Genomic DNA, 20894 nt, shown 5'->3' with positions numbered 1-20894 from the left:
TTATTCATCTACATGGGCTAGCTCAGACTGTTAGGTTTCAGTATGTGAGGTGTTAGGTTACAGTATGTGAGGTTAATTGTTTCTCATAAGTAATGGTTTAATTTAATTGGATTTGGCATAATACATGATTGCATTTTAAAGATTTTTTTTATTTTTATTTACCGTTATTTTACCAGGTAAGTTGACTGAGAACATGTTCTCATTTGCAGCAACGACCTGGGGAATAGTTACAGGGGAGAGGAGGGGGATGAATGAGCCAATTGTAAACTGGGGATTATTAGGAGACCATGATGGTTTGAGGGCCAGATTGGGAATTTAGTTTTGAGTTTGATACAATCAAACTCAAGGAAACTTCTGTTTTCACTTTTTTACTTGGTAAGTTTATTTACATGCACATAGTACAGAGTTTCCTCTGAAGCATTTGGGCTCCCTCTGCCTTCTCTTGTGGGAGGAATTGTTCTCAATGGCGGCAGGCCAAACAGGGCATGTTTAAGTTTACAGATAAAGTTCCTCAGTCTGGCAGCACACTATGAGGTATGAACTGTGGTGAGAGGGTAAGGTTCTCCGGGAAGTCATGGGAAATGGTGGGGGAGTAAAAGGACCAGATGAAGAGCAAAGACACAGGCTAACAACCCTCTTTATAAAGGGAATGTAGAAAGCCTTGGAATGCAGACAGTAGGATCTGGCTTTGTTTTATCTCCTCTGAGATCAACAGTCAGCAGAGAGAGACCAGAGAGAGTCAGCAGAGAGGGGGGTTAGAGAGTTTTAGTGAGAAACAAAAGTTAGGAATAGAGAAAGGTAGATTGTGATGAACTGTTCAACCATGAGTTAGTCTGATATGTCCACACAAACATGCCATTTTTAAAATAAAAACAAAAGTATTTTATATGCTCAGTGTTACGTTAGTATTTCTGCAACCTCACTGAATGCATTCTGGATATGAAGTGAACCCACTAAGATGATTTATGTTATTGGAACACTAAGAATATTTTTGGTTTAACTTTAGAAGAGGGGAGGAACTCTGAATGAAATGACAGGCCAGGGGACATGGATAGAATCGTTTTAGCAACAGTAAGATGACATGTAGTTAGGAACTGCTTTTAGCAGACCATGTAGATGGCCCCTTTCATTTCCCTTCACTTTGACAAAACTGTTTACACAAGGTAGATTATGTAGTTTAGTGCTGTATATAACTTTGGGCTGTAGGAGAGAAGACCACGCTGCCCTCTTGTGGTATACAGACATTATGTTCATAGAGGGTTGTTTCATAGCAACCTTCTAATGGACCAATTGTCTCTATAACAGCTCTCTCTTTATTTTATTTACCTGACCTAATGTGAAAAGTATTTTTTGTTGTTGATCAGGCTCAACTTGTTAGGGAAATACACAGGGTGTGGTCCACCAAATGGCAGTTAATTGTGTCTACTTAGCTTACCCCAAAAAAGTCCTAAAGTACACATTCAGCTGAGAGTAAAATCACTGCAGGCTTTAATTTTTGTTCCGTCTGTCCATCAAAAGTGAGAAGCAAATGGACAAAATTACAATGCACTTTCACGCAGGTGATAGACTGATGAGCAAAATCCTGTCACATATTGTATGTACAATATACAGTAAAAAAAAACAATACAGCAACTCAAAATGTACACCTTTCCAACAACAATACCCATAGGTATTGGCTCAAATCATTTCTGAATTATACTTAAAAAAAATGTTTTTACAAAAACTCTTGCTCATACACACAACATGAAGCAACCCTATGTTTGAATTTAAAAAGTGATAACATTTTTCCGAATATCATTTCAAAAAAATAAATAATGCAGTGGATTAAAAGTAAAGTTAAGAGATGCATAATTATATAACAAAGATTTTAATATTTCACAAAGATAAATTACATTATTCACACTTTGTAATTCTATATGTTGAGAGAACATTGAGTTTACTAAAAGCATGTAAACAGGAAACATCAGTACAGTATTTGCAAAACAGGGATGTCACACCCTTACCCAAAATAAAACTACCGCAGTTCTTTGTAAAACATGAATATTGGCCAGAGTAAGGGAGTCAATACATTTCAACTCAGGTTTTTCATTTGTATGGCACGTACAGTTTGTGAAACAAAATTAACCCCAACTCTGTTACCGTATAGGCATCCCTGCTAGGTTAACCTAATGTAGCAGGCATAAAATACATCTACACACTGAAGAAGGCTGCAAAGTCGAAAAGCCTGTACGCTATCCCTGATGCAGTGAAAACATGTTCTGTGTACGTACCCATCACACCTTTTTATTTAACTGAATTCACACGTTTTACGCACCAACCAAACTTCTGAGAGACTGCGATGGTCCCCTTTTTATTAGGAAAAATAAATGACTGAAACTAGATCCCCTACATACTGGTCTTGACGAGAAGAAAAAAACGTTATCTTCTGCACTGTTCAACTAATCCGGTAAATGTGGAGGAGGAGTTAAGATGGAGTGTCGCCTTGTTAACGTCCAAAAGCAGAAGTCGCGTCACAGGCTCTCTTTCCATATCCCCTGAAAACCGGAACATCTGGTTGTTAGGAACTCGGCTGAGGCTACTACAGGGTCATCAGTCATTCAAGAAAATACAATGTTATATGGACCTCTTCTTATGACCCCCAATTGTGGTTTGGTGTCTGGTATCTGGGGTTAGTCTGTCAGTCTATTGGTTCATTTATATTGGGGTACCCTTGCTTATATGTAAAATAGAGTTTGGAGCCGTCTAATCCTCGTAGAAACTTGTCACCCCGATAGGCTATCAAGATAAGCTCGCATGCGCAACGGGTGGCCATTAATCACACAGATATAAACAGTGTGTTGACCATGTGGGAGAAAACTCAGAGGTTTGGGAGATGGGGCTGTCCTACCTCTCATAACGACCAGGCGCTAACTATGCTGTAAGATGCTGATCTCAGGTCAGTGCAGAGAGCATAACTTTTAATGTGTCTTTTTCAAGGCTTCAAAGTCATGTGTCATGCTGGTCATGTCTCAGGATGTCCCTCCTTTGCGGTCATCACACATCTGTGGACTGGCTGTACTTCATACCCCTGTCAACACAGACAACATTCATTTTAATCAGATCATGGGAATCACTATGGTGATAATAAGTTCCATGCAGATGAAGTATGGCAACACTTTAACGGTAACACTTAATCATACATCTTTATGATACATGTTCATACAAGGAATATTGTGGTAGTCTATAACCATATGTTTTAACTCACTGCAGTTCCTCTTTGAGTCTACTGAGTTTATCCTTCAGTCTGTCATTCTTCACCACCATGGGGGAGTCAGGCACAAACCAGGCAGCAATGCATTTAAAGATGACCACTACATGCTACAGAGAGAGGTGAAAGACTGACAGGCTTGTTCAATCATATCCGTGATATTTGGCATTGCTCAATGGCCATTTAGAGTTGCAAGGATAAGGTTTTGACAAAACCCTAAAATCACCTTTTTAGCTTGGCCTTTAACAAGTGATTGTATTGTTTTAGACATCCTTTGCGTTTTCTTTTACATCTTTAGTTTTATTGTTTTATTGTAAAGTGTGTCACAATTTAAAACAATGTTTGATTTGATCATTGGTGCAGAGCTTAATTAAAATCATTAACATGGAATTCAGTGATTCCTGATGTGCCAAAACTATACTGAAAATAATCGAAGTAGTTTGACGTAAATACACATATTCACAGATGCAAAGAAAGACATACCTCAAATAGGACGACGAAGGCAAAGCGTACAGCCATGATGAGCCAGAACTGGGAGGTGAGGCTGTAGTCAACATCATTTCTGTAGTCTTTATAGCTGGGAAAACACATCAGTTTCACCATCAACAATCTCTCTCAACAACTACTGGTATCACTGGACTGGGTTTCTTTCTGTTTGTGACTGCATTGACTCTAGCTACATGTATGGATGCCTGAGGAGAATTGGTTGCTTTGGTTTCTGAGTATTCAAACACTTCGTTAATATAAACAGTGAAATTAAGAGATGGGCAGTAGGGTTGAGCCAGGCTTCGGTAAATAGTAGCTTCCGTAGTGACCTAGTTGTGCCTCACAGATGCCCACCTGCATTGTGTAACATTGAAGCCGCTCTCTGTGATCAGTTGACTGGGGGAAAAGTCCTTCCGCACGTTCAGATCTGTTATCTGAGCAGTGGATAGGGTGTCGTTGATATAGCCCTTCATACAGCTATAAGGGAGGAAAAAGGGATTATGGTCAAATAAAAACAAACCTGCAGTACCCTTCAACTCATGAGGTTTTATGCAGCTAACCGTTTAGAGAACTCAAAAAGTAATGCCCCATGAATCAACACAAAACATACATTTAAAAGCATACAACTTAGCTTGCTTATACAAAATCATAATTGGAAATACCTTTCCATATTAATTTGTCTTGGAATTTGGAAACATAATTAAATTGCGAGCCTTTTCCACAACCAGCTTGAAGGGCAAACAAATAGTCACACGGTAACATGGCGAATCAGTATTATTACAACTTGCCACCAGTGTTTACCCACAGTGCTTTGTTTCATATGCAAATATACCCATTTGTCCACAGCATGGCAGCATGGTCACTTACGCCAATAAAGACTAAACTAGGGAACTTTTGAACTCTGCCTTTGGAACAGTTTCAATAGAGAGAGACAGTAGCGAATGTAGTCTTTATTTATTTTTCTTTATTTTATTTTTGTGATATCAAAATTGGTAGTTACAGTCTTGTCCCATCGCTGCAACTCCCGTTTGGACTCAGGAGAGGTGAAGGTCGAGGGCCATGTGTCCTCAGAAACACAACCCTGCCAAGCCGCTCTGCTTCTTGACACACTGCTCACTTAACCCGGAAGCCAGCCACACCAATGTGTGGGAGGAAACAGCGTACAACCGTGCCATCGTGCCCGGCCCGCCACAGGAGTCGCTAGGGCGCGATGGGACAAGGACATCCCGGCCGGCCAAACCCTCCCCTAACACGGACGACGCTGGGCCAATTGTGCGCCGCCTCATGGGTCTCCCGGTCGAGGCCGGCTGCGACACAGTCCGGGATCGAACCAGGGTCTGTAGTGGCCCCTCAATCACTGCAATGCAGTGCCTTAGACTGCTGCGCCACTCGGGAGGCTCGAATGTAGTCTATCAGATGACATTATTACTATGGCATTCATTGCTTTAAGAGCCCAGACCATGTGTGAGAGGTCTACTCTAGGTGCAACTCATGCACCAGTCACTGCACAATGTGCTACAGTAGAACTTACTGCACATTATCTTCTCCATTGGCACAGGGTCCGTAGTGGTAGCGATAGACCAGCCGAGGGATGAAGTCTGAGGACACCCCAATGACTAGCCCATTAGCAATGACAGCCAGAACACCAATAGCTTCCAGAACTTTGTTCCATATACCTGAGAAATCATATTATGGGATGAGCATACAAGCCCCAACAAAACATGGTAAGGAGTTTACCAGAGAAGCACAAGCTTTACATATACTGTTTAACTCACCAATATTATTGGTTTTCTTGGGGACTAATCTGCGTTCCAAGCTGACCATCTTGATGGCATCCAGACGAATCTCAAAGATATTGTTGATGAGGGCCAGTAGAGGGGCCAGGGGGAAGGCCGCCACAAAGATGGTGGTGAAACTGAACTGAAGAACTGCATGAGGAGAAGAGTGTAATAACACAACAGAGATTTAACATTCAAGACGGGATTGGGAAGTCAATAAAAACAACTGGGCAGAATCATTGAACATAAAAGAGACCATGAATCACAGTGTAAGACAGAGATAGAATCACTTCGGTGAAATAAATAAAGCCGTTGGACTTAGAGACAATGAGACATCCATGGAAGGTAGCGACTTGTTAATGTGACGTACCCATTTCCAGAAACTCATTGAAGAGAGTGAAAAAGTTTACGTCATTCAGATCGTAGTTGCGCAGCCAATCATGCAGCTTGCAGATATCACATGGGTCATGGCCCCTCTTCTCCTCTTCGCGACATGCATTTTTGTAGCAGTCACCACACTTCCTCTCCAGCTTCTTAGTTGTAGTCCTTCTGAAGTAACTCTTGAACCAGCTGCACAACAACATAGGACAACCTAAAGTGAGAAAGTATGATGCTCCACTTTGGATGTCCAATTTGGTTAATTAGAATTCATTCAATTCATTAACTAGAAAACCTATTTACATGGAGTGTTATCGTCTGACTGGCAGTCAAACGTTTATTTGCATTACCAAAAGCTTATTCAACAGATCAAAGGGCTTTTTTAACCTATTTATTTCCTTAGAATGTATCTATGTTAAGCAGGTAGATAATCATAGATATATACTGTACTTACGGCACAGTAAACTCAAAGATGTTATTCAGTGTCTGTTTGAGCAACATGATGACGGCCATTTGAATGAAGAGGTCAGTGAGGCAGCCACTGGGATGACACTGGCAAGGACAGGAAAAGGCAGATATGGTAACAATCTAAAGACAATTCAAACCGTTCAACCATGTCATAATCCCATGTTAAGTAATACTTAAAAAAAAAAAAAAAATAGTGATGAGCTACCCACCTCCTCCAATCTCCATTTACCAAAAATACGAACATAGCTGCCTGGGCGACCATTTATCCTATGCACAAGAACAGCATGTTAGATTCATTAAATGTAAGCACATATGCATAAACATTTCAAATACTTACACATTTATGGTTCAGGACTCAAACATTTCAAGGATCACAGATACATGAACACTTGTGGATACAGAAAGCACCTTCTCCATACAGCTAGGCTGGCCATGACAGCTGACACAGAGCAGTACCTTACCAACTGTTTTTCCCTTGGTTTTAGGCTAGTCTGCAATATTTTATTTATTTTATTTAACTTAGCAAGTCAGTTAAGAACAAATTCTTATTTACAATGACAGCCTACCACAGCTAAACCCTAAACCGGATGACGCTGGGCGCCGCCCTATGGGACTCCCAATCACGGCCAGTTGTGATACAGCCTGAAATCATACCAGGTTCTGTAGTGACACCTCTAGCACTGAGATGCAGTGCCTTAGACCGCTGCGCCACTCGGGAGCCCCATGTACCGTCAGCCCGATGAAATATTAACACTACACACACACACGTTGCACTCAGTACCTGCCCAGGAAAAATGCCACATATATGAGCGAGGAGAAGAGAGTGAAGAACTGGAAGGTAAACATCTTAACAGTGAAGCTCCTCTCAGTGGCCGCAAATGACTGTGTCTTCTCTGCAGGCAAGAGCAGCAACATTAACTTCATTCACTGACTCACTTAGCTAAGTACAATTCCATCTGATAGAATGACAGTGAGGAACATGTACAGTTGAAGTCGGAGGTTTACATACACTTAGGTTGGAGTCATTCAAACATTTTTCAACCAGTCCACAAAATTCTTGTTAACAAACTGTAGTTTTGGCAAGTTGGTTAGAACATCTACTTTGTGCATGACACAAGCAATTTTTCCAACAATTATTTCACTTATAATTCACTGTATCACAATTCCAGTGGGGCAGAAGTTTGCATACACTAAGTTGCATGTGCCTTTAAACAGCTTGGAAAATTCCAGAAAATGATGTCATGGCTTTTGAAGCTTCTGATAGGCTAATTAACATAATTTGAGTCAATTGGAGGTGTACCTGTGGATGTATTTCAAGGCCTACCTTCAAACTCAGTGCTTCTTTGCTTGACATCAGGAAAAGCTAAAGAAATCAGCCAAGACCTCAGAAAAAGAATTGTAGACCTCCACAAGGCTGGTTCATCCTTGGGAGAAATTTCCAAACGCCTGAAGCTACCACGTTCATCTGTACAAACAATAGTACGCAAGTATAAACATCATGGGACCACACAGCTGTCATACCGCTCAGGAAGGAGACACATTCTGTCTCCTAGAGATGAACGTACTTTGGTGCAAAAAGTGCAAATCAATCCCAGAACAACAGCAAAGGACCTTGTGAAGATGCTGGAGGAAACAGGTACAAAAGTATCTATATCCACAGTAAAACAAGTCCTATATCAACATAACCTGAAAGCGTTCGGCAGAGCCCTGCTCCAAAACCGCCACAAAAAAAAGCCAGACTATGGTTTGCAACTGCACATGGGGACAAAGATTGTACTTTTTGGAGAAATGTCCTCTGGTCGGATGAAACAAAAATAGAACTGTTTGGCCATAATGACCATCGTTATGTTTGGAGGAAAAAGGGGGAGGCTTGCACTCTGAAGAACACCTTCCCAACCGTGAAGCATAGGGGTGGCAGCATCATGTTGTGGGGGTGCTTTGCTGCAGGAGAGACTGGTGAACTTCACAAAATAGATGGCATCATGAGGTAGGAAAATTTGGTGGATATATTGAAGCAACATATCAAGAGATCAGTCAGGAAGTTAAAGCTTGCTCGCAAATGAGTCTTCCAAATGGACAATGACCCCAAACATACTTCCAAAGTTGTGGCAGAATGGCTTAAGGACAACAAAGTCAAGGTATTGGCCATCACAAAGCCCTGACCTCAATCCTATAGACCATTTGTGGGCAGAACTGAGAAAGCATGTGCAAGCAAGGAGGCCTACAAACCTGACTTAGTTACACCAGCTCTGTCAGGAGGAATGGGCCAAAATTCACCCAACTTATTGTGGAAAGCTTATGGAATATTATCTGAAATGCTTGACCGAAGTTAAACAATTTAAAGGCAATGCTACCAAATACTAATTGAGTGTATGTAAACTTCTGACCCACTGGGAATGTGATGAAAGAAATAAAAGCTGAAAGAAATAATTCTCTATTCTGACATTTCACATTCTTAAAATAAAGTGGTGATCCTAACTGACCTAATACAGGGAATTTTTACTAGAATTTAATGTCAGGAATTGTGAAAAACTGAGATCAAATGTATTTGGCTAAGGTGTATGTAAACTTCAACTGTACATGTTTGATTGAAAATGTTCAATGCAAACATATCTTCTGCTCATCCAAATTAAGATATTCCTCTTCAGACTCACCTATGTCACACAGCTTCAAGGCTATGGCCTTGTTGACCTATCCGGGTAAGAGAGGAGAAGAGTTAGGGACTGTGCAGGTCTACATGACTTAGAGGGGTTGCTGGTTGAACTTACTCTGGTCATAACTTGCATGGTGAAGTAGTGTAGTACAGCACCCAGCATTACTGCTACAGTGTTGGCACGGTCCCTTACAAACTCCCATGTTCCCTCTGACAACAGCACAGCAGCAACCACACGGAACACCACCAGAGCCTGGGTTAGCCCGATGATCAGAACCAACTGGTAAAAGAACACACACACACAGTGAGAGGACAACAATGACAGAACCGGAGCTAAACACGGGTATAGCCCAGGTGGAAAACTGCTACGTCTGATGCAATATGGTAGTGAGTGACTGACTGGGACTGACCATGAGAGTGACCAGCACCAGAACAAGAGTGCTGCGCAGATAAGAATGGCGAAACTCTTTGGGATGGCAGTCTGGATCATTGACTACTCCCAGGATGAGCTCCTCCTGCAGGCCAGATGGAACAATATGCAGGATTATACTACAGAGGTCTGAGGTCATATCAATCACACAATGGGTCCCTACCGTAAGATGACAGTAATCAACGGGACATTATTTTAGTTATTTGAAAGAGTATATGATTGGGTAATATCAATGAGTAACAGACAACCTAAACCATGCTATAGTATACAGTATATCCAGACATATAATGGTTTCTTAAGCCTCAGTGAAGGCGTACCTCTTCCTCACACCAGTCAAAGACTTTCCATTTGGACACAAACGTTGCTTTGTGTCTCTTCCACAGCTCCAGAAAAATGGTAGCTGGAAAAATAAAAAGGACATGAGTCATGACAATGTCAAGATTTATCTGAATTAAAAATGTATTGGATGGAAATAATCAGTTTTATCCTGTGTGAGAGACTTACCCCAGACTGCCATGAACATAGCAAAGAACACCGTTCCCTCATTGTCAAACAGATGACTCACCTGCACACAAGACACATTTTGAACATACAAACTTTATTTACAATTTTTTAAATAGTAAAGTTTGCAATGCACTATGATAGAATGACATGAGTTACCTTGGCATAGGTACAGGTGTCACGTAGTTGCCATACTTGACACCATTTGTCACACCTCGGGCACATAACGGTGTCAGACTCACAGACCTCCTTTCTGTAATATGAAGACACACAATGCACCTTCAGAAACACATGAGAGTTTTAAAGAGGAGCAACTCCATGTAACCTATTTTTTATTCCTACTAAAATGTCAGCAACAATCAGCTTAATAAAGAATTTGGCTCTGTGGGCCTGTCAACTCACATGAGGGGGCTGGTGTTAAAGAAAGCCAGTGCATACAGGAACACAATCACACCCAGAATGGCTGCAGGGACCAGCAGGATGGTGTACCAGCCCAACCACAGGTAATACAGAGCCACCTTCTCTCCAAAGTAACTCCTGACAGATAAAGATACATTTCAGTTTGCATGTTCAAATTCAAACCAGGAAAATGACATTCCTTTTCAGTTAACACCCCTTACTAGGTTTCCAGGGGGGATTAAAAAATATTTAATTAACATGTAGTTTAGTTTCACAGTTTCTTGTCATCTTGATAATTTCCCTTTCACACCACTGAGGTAAATGGCATGTTGTATTGCTAATTGCATGCTGTATATTTAAGCAATAAGGCATGGGGGGGGGGGGGGGGGGGGTATATGGCCAATATACCATAGCTAAGGGCTGTTCTTAGCTGGTTCAAACTAAGCTTGATGATGAGTTGGTTATTTGAATCAGCTGTGTGGTGCTGGAACAAAAACATGCACCCAGGGGCGGGCCCAGGACCAAGTTTGGGAAATCGGATGGATATAACCACTAGCTGGCATACTTCTTGGTAACATAGTTAATTGCTTTGAAAGCGAGAGAGATAGGCCTTTTCTTCATTGAGCAAAAGTATTTTCTCCACCCTCTCTCCCCAGTCCTCTCTCCTCGTTGACCTGGAAACCAATAAGTGGTCAAGGAGAGCGACAATTTTTTGTAGGCAAATGGAAGATGGTCCTCCCTTCCTCGATAGCCTCATTTTGGCATGGAAGCACAAGTGAATCCTACATGATTCATTTGCGGAAGAGTTTTAATCTTCCACACCCACTTTGAAATCAGCTATTTTCTTGAAGGAGAAAAGGATGCAAACATTTCAAAACAATTCTATTGATCATTTTATCTACAACATGTCTTGCACAACTAGCTAGCTACATTTGTTTTTATCACTGTATACATTTACTTGGGGATTCCAGCCTATAAACGTCATTTTCATCCATGTGCTATTGGACAAGGAGTCTCATTTCATACAAGCACAATTTTGTCCACTTTCCCCCTTCTTGACGCCTCTCCTCGATTAACTATGACCTTTCAAAAGGAGGCCAGAGAGGATGGAGGTGAGAGGATGCAAGAGTTGAGCAAATCCAATTGAGGAAAGGCCACTGAAACCAAAACACACAAACACAGCAGGATATATAGAAGGTCTTACCTGACATCATCGACAGGCTGGGTGGTACAGAGAGCAGACCATCGTGCCCACTTTTGTTTCAACACCTTTTGCTTGTTCCTCTATAAAAACAGAAAGAGGCTCGTACTGTAGATGTATTTCACATCAATGAATTTCATATGGGCTACTTACGATCATACAAGACATAAACAGCTACAATGCCCCTCAAAATTGAACAAGTAATCAGGTATACTAATAAATAAGGAGATGGGGTTTTTTACCTCATGCAGGCAGAATGTGGCCTCAAAGACACCCTTCTCCTGGAGCTCTCTGAGGTTCTCTGTTGAGTTTAAATGAAAAAGAGGGTTAGAAGTCCCGAACAATTGAAGTCAGGGACAAATATCTTGCTAAAGAAATCAAATGGATGGAGCACTTCACATACCTCCTGTGTTGATATGGGTGTGGTGTAGGATGTAATGCACTACTCTGATCCTGAAATAAAAACAGGAACAAGGTAAGAGGATATGTTGGAAGTTAACGTTATTTGCATATGGAATGGCAAGAGTTCAATGCATCTCACCTGGTTGAGTGAGGGATTCTGCCACATTTCCGGTCGCCGCTCCAGTTGCAAGAATCAGACACCTTTAGTAGGTACCTGTACTTGTCAAATATCTCCTTTGGGGCCCGGACACCATAAAACACCTTGTCATCATGGATGATTTTCTGACACAAAAACAGGCAAAGTTCATGATGAGCATTGAACCAGGTGAAATTGGATCATTTTGGGAGGATTGGCCACGATGTTACAATACAACTTTCACACGTTCTCTACAGTTGTACACGTTCCAAAAAAATATTGTACACATCCCAATAAAGTAACATTGCCTCAACATCGCTTCATATGGAATTTAAACGTGATTCAATCAAGTAACAAACTCACTGTCACTTTCATGTTTTTCTTCCTCAGGTGGTCAATAAAAGCCACCTGCTTCAGAAACTTTGGGTGTTCCTGGTCCTCAACTTTGTCAGCAACTAGAACATAATCATATGTCCTCTGCTGGTGCTGTGGGAAACACACACAAGGCTTTCTGTATTCTAGGGACTGTGTCATACAAACAGGTTGAATAATTATAACCTGCATGACTATATATGGCTCTAAGTTATGAATGCAGTGAAATGAATAGTTGGTGTGTGTTGTGTGGTCTCACCAGAATTGGGAGTAATGCCTCCATGGTATTGTCAAAGCCATCCGTGTTTCTCTCCTGCAGCTCAATACCATCCTAAAACACAGGGTAACAAAGAGGGACAATGCGACATCTCTCTTGTGATACAAGGGCTGGCCCTCCTCCCCACCTCACTGCAGTGGTCTGCCAGGCATGTGCCAGTCAGCATGGACCACAAGGAACCTCTCAGCTAACATAATGGTCAATGATGTGCCTTCATTCACTACAGCCAAATCGTCATTGTAGCGTCACTATCCTATGTCGAAAAAAGGGATACTAGGCAAATTCCTTTTTACAGTTGGTCCATGAGATGTCAATAACACACATCTCTAAGCAGTGGGATAAAACAAATAAAGGGAACTGGGCCATCCCTCTTGCCATCTCTGTTGTTATGCAGGTTTCGCTCTAAAGCCTGTCAGTCTTTCAGTTTCATTCTTCCAGACTCCCACAGGATTTTCCAGATGCCCCAACACATGCCCCAACACGCCCTTCAGTGAAAATGTTCCATAGAATGCTCCTCACACTCAGTGGGTGGGAGGGCTTGTAGGCTTTTGCTGTACAAAACGATGGGATTATTTACATATCTGAACTAAATATAAATGTTATATTCTAAGGCAACACTGAGTTCTATGCTCTGCTATGTCTCGAGAGATATGATCCAATTCTGACTGATTACATTTTGGAGGTGTGCCACTATTACCCTCTTTAGTGCAGTTTGCATAAGATTAAATGAGATAACCTGTTTCACCAGGAGCACAGCAAAGAAGACCAGGCAAACATTGAAAGGATACTGGCTCTGATGTAGGGTACTGTATAGTGGATATGGCATGGGTTGCCAGAGGAGAGGTGTCATACATCAGGCCTCAGCATCACATAAATCATAGACACTCTCCAGAGCAACATGGTCCAAGGTAAAAAGCTGACCTGACAATTTCTCAAAGATCTGCATGCTTTAGATGAGGATCATGGTGGGAGACTGTTCAGCCGACTTTGAGTTAAGTTATGCTTTAAAAAACAAAAGGCCAGATAAGTGACCTTTAAATCTGTGAAATATTTTAAGTTGGTCTGGGATTTTTAATAATTAATTAATTTAGCTGCTGCAATGAATCTAGCTTATACAGTGCCTTCGGAAAGTATTCAGACCACTTGACTTTTTCCACATTTTGTTATGTTACAGCCTTATTCTAAAATGGATTAAATAAAAACAATTCCTCAGCAATCTACATACAATACCCCATAATGACAAAGGTTTTTAGAAATGTTTGCTAATTTATAAAAAATTTAGAACAGAAATACCTTATTTACATAAGTATTCAGACCCTTAGCTATGAGGCTCGAAATTGAGATCACGTACATCCTGTTTCCATTGATCATCCTTGAGATGTTTCTACAACTGTGGTAAATTCTATTGATTGGACATGATTTGGAAAGGTACACACCTGTCTATAAGGTCCCACAGTTGACAGTGCATGTCAGAGCAAAAACCAAGCCATGAGGACGAATGAATTGTCTGTAGCGCTCCAAGACAGGATTGTGTCGAGGCACAGATCTGGGGAAGGGTATCAAAATATGTCTGCAACATTGAAGGTCCCCAAGAACACAATGGCCTCCATCATTCTTAAATGGAAGAAGTTTGGAACCACCAAGACTCGGGGGGAGAAGCGCCTTGGTCAGGGAGGTGACTAAGAAGCGATGGTCACTCTGACAGAGCTCTAGAGTTCCTCTGTGGAGATAGGAGAACCTTCCAGAAGGACAACCATCTCTGCAGTACTCAATCAGGCCTTTACAGTAGAGTGGCCAGACAGAAACCACTCCTCAGTAATAAGCACATGACAGCCTGCTTGGAGTTTGCCAAAAGGCACCTAAAGACTTTCACCCCATGAGAAACAAGATTCTCTGGTCTCTTTGGCCTAAATGCCAAGGGTCACGCCTGGAGGAAACCTGGCACCATTCCTACGGTGAAGCATGGGGGTGGCAGCATCATGCATGTAAATAGCCCATCCAACTACCTCATCCCCATATTGTTATTATTTTATTTTGCTCCTTTGCACCCCAGTACCTCTACTTGCACATTCATCTTCTGCACATCTATCACTCCAATGTTTAATTGCTAATACTTTGCCACTACGGCCTATTTATTGCCTTACCTCCCTAATCTTACCTCATTTGCACACACGGTGTATAGATTTTTTTTCTATTGTGTTATTGACTGTACGTTTGTTTATTCCATGTGTAACTCTGTGTTGTTGTTTGTGTTGCACTGCTTTGCGTTATCTTAGCCAGGTTGAGGTTGTAAATAAGAACTTGTTCTCAACTGGCCTACCTGGTTAAATGAAGGTGAAATAAAAATAAAAAAATGCTGTGGGGATGTTTTTCAGCGGCAGGGACTGGGAGACTAGTCAGAATCGAGGCAAAGATGAACAAAGCAAAGTACAGCGAGATCCTTGATGAAAACCAGCTCCAGAGCACTCAGGACCTCAGACTGGGGCAAAGGTTCACCTTCTAACATGACAATGACCCTAAGCATACAGCCAAAGACAACGCAGGAATGGCTTCGGGACAAGTCTCTGAATGTCCTTGAGTGGCCCAGCCAGAGCCCGGACTTGAACCCGATCTAACATCTCTGGAGAGACCTAAAAATAGCTGTGCAGCAAGGCACCCCATCCAACCTGACAGAATTTGAGAGGATCTGCAGAGAAGAATGGGAGAAACTCCCCAAATACAGGTGTGCCAAGCTTGGAGCGTCATACCCAAGAAGACTTGATGCTGTAACGTAACATAATGTGTAAAAAAGTCAAGGGGTCTGCATATTTTCCCGAAGGCATTGTACATGGTGAGGCAGAAAATTGTTTCAGGGAACCTCAGCTACAATGAGCCACAGTCACGTGTTCTCCGTCCAAATAAAACACCTGTAATATTTTATTAAACTAGGCAAGTCAACTAAGAACAAATTCTTATTTACAATGACGGCCTAGGAACAGTGGGTTAACGGCCTTGTTCAGTGGCAAAACAACACATTTTTACCTTGTCAGCTCGGGGATTCGATCTAGATCTAGGGTGTGTTTGATATTTGACCCACATCTAGTTCATAGATAAGGCACTGTAGACCACTTTTGGCACGGTAACATAACACAACTCAGCATACTCACACACAAATGTATAGATTTCTGATACCGGTTATAGCTATACGGAAATAGATTTTAACCTGCTATGGCCGTCACCTCAAAGTATCTAAAAAGCAGTTTCATTACCATAATCCATAAGTATAACGTTTGAAAAATACATTATTCAGTCCAACTTATTTTTATACTCATTCAAAATACTGTAGGCTACATGAAAACCTGTTTCCTAAACTGTTTGCAGGTGAGTTGTTTATAAATAATCTTCCTCACCTGCTCTGGATCCATTAAGTACATGTTGCAATACACTCGTTATCCAAATTGAGCGGATATTGAAAATCCCCATTTACATCTTCTGTCGTTCGAGCGCCGTTTTCTTCATTACTCACGAAACGTGTACCCCTACTTCAGACAGAGGGGAGCTCTAATTACACTAAAAATATATATTTTTTTTAAAGATGAAAACTGCTGTACTGAGCTAAAAAATAAGTTGACTTCACTTCCGCGTTTGAGTCAATTGCTATCAGGTATATAGCGTCACTGCTTCTCAAAAGGTGAGGCGCTGATATTGAGCGCTTCCGGTGGATTAGCAATGCGGCCAACTGGTCATAATAGGACAGTCGAAATCGTTTAATAGGTCTACAGTTAGTGACCAAAACTGAGTCTCTTTGTATCTCTCTACCCCTGAAAGTGCATGCAAATGATTGTGCTTTTCTTATCTGTGAAACCAACGAATGCATTTAATTAGTTGATATGAACGTAGCAATGTCTATGATTCTCATAAGCACATTCTTCAAATACTTGTAATATAATGATAACACGTTGAATAACTTCTAGATTAATCAGAAATGAAACACTATTTGCTTCACATCAGTCACAGAAAATACAGAAACAAAGATTCATTAGTGACAAAGAAACAATTTAGTTGTGGGAAGACTTTACTGCTCCAATAATCAATAATAGTTACAGCAATAGGAAAAATGATGCCACTTACAAGGGTCTACTACAAATACAATTGTTTACATTACACTTCCACCAGTATACTTGACAGCTAAATTCAATATTCTTTGGACTTCAAAACAGCCATATACATTAGCATTACTGACAAGTGATTTTCATGTCTGAAGTTAATATTCAAAATACACATTTTACATTAATTCTGATGAAAAGTCAAGAGGCTGAAACCATTCCCTTGATTAGGAAAAAAACTCCTCTGGTTGAGGTTCTACAGGGAAGCACTAAAATACTGTCCATATTTAGGGTCCTCCATTATTTCCAGAGGACTTCAATTGATTGAGGTCATGTATGTGTACTCTCAGTCCTCATCTTTCTCTGACGTCTTGCGGAAGTTCTTCCTGTTGACGTTCCTATTAATGACAAAGCCAATAGGCGGTTGATCCTTCCTATCACTCAGCGCGCCATCTTCGTCCCCCACCGGGGTCCACTTCCTCTTCCGCTCACTCTCCTTTGGGCGTTGGGGGGTGATTGCTAGGCCTATACCCTCCTCTTCTTCATCATCTAAGTGACAGAGACCCATCCCTACCTTCTTGGTTCGATCAGGCTTGTTAACTTCTTCATCGTTATCCTTCTGTGGCCGGCTAGGCCTGGAGAACACAATCTTATGTTCTGAGCTACTGCTCTGGCCCTGGTTGAAAGTAGGTATAAAAGGCTCTTCAGGATCATCTTCCATCGTGTTCTCCTTCTTCTGCTGCTGCAGGCTCTGTATGTACTGCTGAGCCACCATGCTATTCTTGCTGTCACTGGTCTCTGGCACATCCTCCAGGTCATAACGCGTCCAGCGCTCAGGATTCACCAGGTAATCTGGCACTCCTCTCTTCTGAGGAGGCTTGCTGACCAATTCCCCCACCTTCTCCCCATACTTCTTTCCACTTGGCAGCAGTGGGGGTGGAGGGGGCCGTGCAAAGACCCCGTCAATGACATTGTCCTGGCCCAGATGGGATGAGGACAGCTTAGCGGCACTCTCCAGGCAATCAAAGATGCTTCGGCTGCGGTTGGAGAAGCTTGAGCTGCCACCTGTCAGACTGAATGCGGGTTTCTTGGGACCGGGACCAAGGCCGGAGTTCTGGTGCACTTCATCATCAGATGAGGACAAGTCTTCCACCTCTGGGTCTATGGACTCATTACGCTCTTCAGGGTCGGAGTCACTCAGAGAGAGGTCATCTGTCAGCTTGATGGCATCACTGTTGGACAGCTTGTTACGGGCACCGTCTCCGTGGTCCTCTTGCTCACACATTGCTCTCAAGGGCCTGGGTCTGATACCACAGGAAAAAATGACGACTTTCACACAGTCAAGGGGTCAAGAGCCTGGAAGAGTATGAGAGGGTTGTTCTGAGTGATAATTGAAACATATCATTTGTGAGGTAATATAGCATGCATTATAATATTTTCACTTTGCCAAGAAATGACTGACCTTAGCCTGGTAGAGCTGCAACACCGCCACTTTCTGTGTCAGTGAGGTTCAAGGGTGATGGCAGTCCTTCCACCCTTAACAGACACACAGAAAGATATACATTAAAAACAGCAACACGGATCTAGCCATTTAAAGCTTTGGCCTATAGTGTAAATAATAAATACATTGACTGCTAAAAACAATGAAACTATCATTTCAGAGCAGTTGCACAACAACACAAGATGTCAAGTGTGACATCAAGTGTGGTGAGTCAACTGCAGATGAGTAGGCCTATAAGTCCTCTGCAGCGTAGTGTGAACATTGAGTACTGTAAGTGGGTGCATCAGTACCGAGGGCCTTCGGATAATGTAATATTTAACATCCTACGTAATGTTACCGTTTGTGTTAGTGTGAGGAGGTATCTTACTGGAGTTGCAGACTCACAGGTTGTGGGAGCTGGTTGGAATTCTGCTCAGCTCAGATAAGACAACAAATGTGTGGGGATAGATGACAGCTCCAACTTTTGCCATGGTGTGACCAATACCAGACTGAAATGGTGTAGCGACAATCTGCAAAAAATACACGCAGATCAGTCTGTTACCCACTCATGCATATATGTAAATTGTGATTACATTGCATACATACAAGCAGTCATTTACTTAGATGGATCTGAACACAACACAGTAGCTCTGGTCCATCACGCAACGACAATGAGTTGCCTTGTATACCGCCCATAGAAATATTGTAGTTAGAGGACGCAACATTGTATCTGTCCCATTATGACATCTGCGAGAGCATGGGCAATGCCACTGACGCCATCTCCATTTTCAAGTAGTCCATTTTCTCATTCTACTACTGTGGAGTTTGTAAACAAACTGAAAGGAGGCATATTGCCACCTGGAGTGTTGTTGAACAGGTATAAAGCCAAGGTTGGCTATTTACTGCCACCTGCAGTTATGGGATGTTTGCTCATGAGTATAATTAATTGGCTGATCACTCATGATGACCTGGATGGAATTATGTGATCCTTCCTTAACCTATAGGATGTCCCACCCAGTTCACTACTTAAAAATGTTTAAAGTCCTCAATGGCGCTGCCATCCTAAAACGGGCCTGAGTCCTCCATTTAACTCAATGATACCGCCAGACAAGCTCTTGTCCACGCAGCTCGTAGTGCAGATCCCACGCATACACGTGGATCAGGGTATTTTGACGGTAATCAAAGTACTCATATTTTGGGAGAAATAACACCCTGCACACAGAAAAGGAATCCGGCACTCTAAAAACATGTTTACTATGGTGAGTTACGATGAAAGGATATGGAAAACGACAGAACATTGGCATCTCGTCGTCGTGCGATGGACAAGACAAGAGCTAACACGGCGACTACGCCCCCCAACATTAGTAGCTAGTTCGTGCATCTCTCAGCGATCCTAGTTAGCTTTTGTTTGTCATGGTATTCGGTGGGAAGACAGCAGAAAAACATGGAGGGTTGAGTAGTTCACCACGAAGTAAACCAGTTATGGAAATCGACGCTGGATATCTAGCTAACGTTAGCTAGTAGCCTGGTTGGCTAGCTGACTTTGAATAAAGGGAGCAACACACCACAACCACACAATCATTCTATATCTTACAATACTTCATTGATACTTTGGGATGTGTTCATTAAACTATCTAGATACTAAATAAAGCATTCAAAGCTGATCTGTGTTGCTAGCTGCATCTCCGGCTTTACCTTCTTCACGCTGGCGCTGCAACTTCGGTTTGCATGCTGCAATGTATGCTGGGTAGGGTAGTTTTCCCCGCTTCTACCTTTGGTTGGGTTGATAACTTCGATACTCTATCGCCATAGTCTACTGGATTGTAAATGTTGGTCTACATCAGATTATCTAAACCTACATTTTATTCGCTGAGGTTTAACGGTGGATGGCATCCAATTTCTGTTGCGTTACCGCCACCAAGACTGGAGTATAAATTAATTATACTATGATCCACAAAATAGGAAAGTAAAAACATTTAACTGACCCTACCATCTAACCCTACACTCATTAAAACCATCGTTAGGAAGCATACATCACTCATTGACCTATCCCTCTGTGCTGTCACAGATCTACTAGGCCTACTCACAGGGATTCTCTCAGGATCCCTCGCACTTGACCCGTCCTCCACTACATTCTTCACTGCCTCAGCATAAAACACCTTCTGTACTACTTACTCTGACCCTGGCCAACTCAACCTGCAACTCTGGCACCGACACTTCCGATCCCCAGCAAACATGGGCGCCCCTACAGTTGACACACAACCTTTTCCACTGAAACTACCGATGTACATCTTCCAGTGTTTCCCCTTTTTCTCTACAAAAAAAACGATAGAAAGGAGGTTGCATTTTAAGAACCATCACCCATCTTCAATTAGTACTGTAATCTGTCAGAGAGAACATCTCTTGAATAAAATATAATTATATTATAAATCAATTGGGCCTAATTCTAAGAGAAAGTGCAAATATATATATATGTATGCAGTTTGCTTGGTGGACTGTTGCTTCACAAAACCCAAATTGGAGTAATTGAGTAGGCTAGTCAATTAGGCTCATATGGTTAGGCTGTACAAAATATCAATTCATTTGGTGAGAATTGAAGGG

The 20894-nt window shown here is 41.9% G+C and overlaps 2 protein-coding genes across 5 annotated transcripts; both read right to left on the bottom strand.

Annotated features, from left to right (window-relative positions):
- Positions 1 to 1465: 1465 nt before the first annotated feature.
- Positions 1466 to 16383, bottom strand: LOC129834637 (anoctamin-9-like). Its single transcript, XM_055899814.1, has 24 exons — positions 16118 to 16383; positions 12711 to 12782; positions 12443 to 12565; positions 12083 to 12225; positions 11945 to 11994; positions 11784 to 11842; positions 11545 to 11624; positions 10344 to 10478; positions 10101 to 10194; positions 9945 to 10005; positions 9758 to 9840; positions 9421 to 9525; positions 9126 to 9290; positions 9012 to 9048; positions 7139 to 7250; positions 6567 to 6624; positions 6344 to 6441; positions 5882 to 6081; positions 5509 to 5661; positions 5265 to 5409; positions 4088 to 4210; positions 3731 to 3824; positions 3245 to 3357; positions 1466 to 3067 (listed from the first exon to the last, which is right to left on the bottom strand). Exons 1-24 carry the CDS (start codon positions 16139 to 16141, stop codon positions 3034 to 3036), a joined length of 2361 nt encoding a protein of 786 aa, XP_055755789.1. The 5' UTR covers positions 16142 to 16383; the 3' UTR covers positions 1466 to 3033.
- A 381-nt stretch (positions 16384 to 16764) lies between these two features.
- Positions 16765 to 20405, bottom strand: LOC129834636 (protein TSSC4-like). 4 transcript variants are annotated; one of them, XM_055899812.1, is made up of 4 exons: positions 20381 to 20405; positions 18682 to 18823; positions 18276 to 18349; positions 16765 to 18169 (listed from the first exon to the last, which is right to left on the bottom strand). In XM_055899812.1, the coding sequence occupies exon 4, from the start codon at positions 18096 to 18098 to the stop codon at positions 17160 to 17162; it is 939 nt and encodes a 312-aa protein (XP_055755787.1). In that variant the 5' UTR covers positions 18099 to 18169; positions 18276 to 18349; positions 18682 to 18823; positions 20381 to 20405; the 3' UTR covers positions 16765 to 17159. The 4 variants fall into 4 exon arrangements, with proteins under 4 accessions (XP_055755787.1, XP_055755785.1, XP_055755788.1 ...); XM_055899810.1 differs by lacking the exon at positions 20381 to 20405 and adding an exon at positions 19989 to 20303; XM_055899813.1 differs by lacking the exon at positions 20381 to 20405 and adding an exon at positions 19989 to 20303 and having other exon boundaries at positions 18699 to 18823.
- Between the last annotated feature and the right edge of the window lie 489 nt (positions 20406 to 20894).

The sequence above is a fragment of the Salvelinus fontinalis genome, chromosome 35 (assembly GCF_029448725.1).
Source record: "Salvelinus fontinalis isolate EN_2023a chromosome 35, ASM2944872v1, whole genome shotgun sequence".
Classification (NCBI taxonomy): domain Eukaryota; kingdom Metazoa; phylum Chordata; class Actinopteri; order Salmoniformes; family Salmonidae; genus Salvelinus; species Salvelinus fontinalis.
This window is presented reverse-complemented; position numbering and strand designations above follow the sequence as displayed.

Coding starts and splice junctions, on each gene's coding strand:
- LOC129834637 (XM_055899814.1), bottom strand. CDS start 16,141: ATGTACTTAATGGATCCAGAGCAG. Junction 9,049..9,125: donor CCATGCAAGTTATGACCAGA/GTAAGTTCAACC, acceptor TTACCCGGATAG/GTCAACAAGGCCATAGCCTT. Junction 5,662..5,881: donor CAATGAGTTTCTGGAAATGG/GTACGTCACATT, acceptor CTCCTCATGCAG/TTCTTCAGTTCAGTTTCACC.
- LOC129834636 (XM_055899812.1), bottom strand. CDS start 18,098: ATGTGTGAGCAAGAGGACCACGGAGACGGTGCCCGTAACAAGCTGTCC.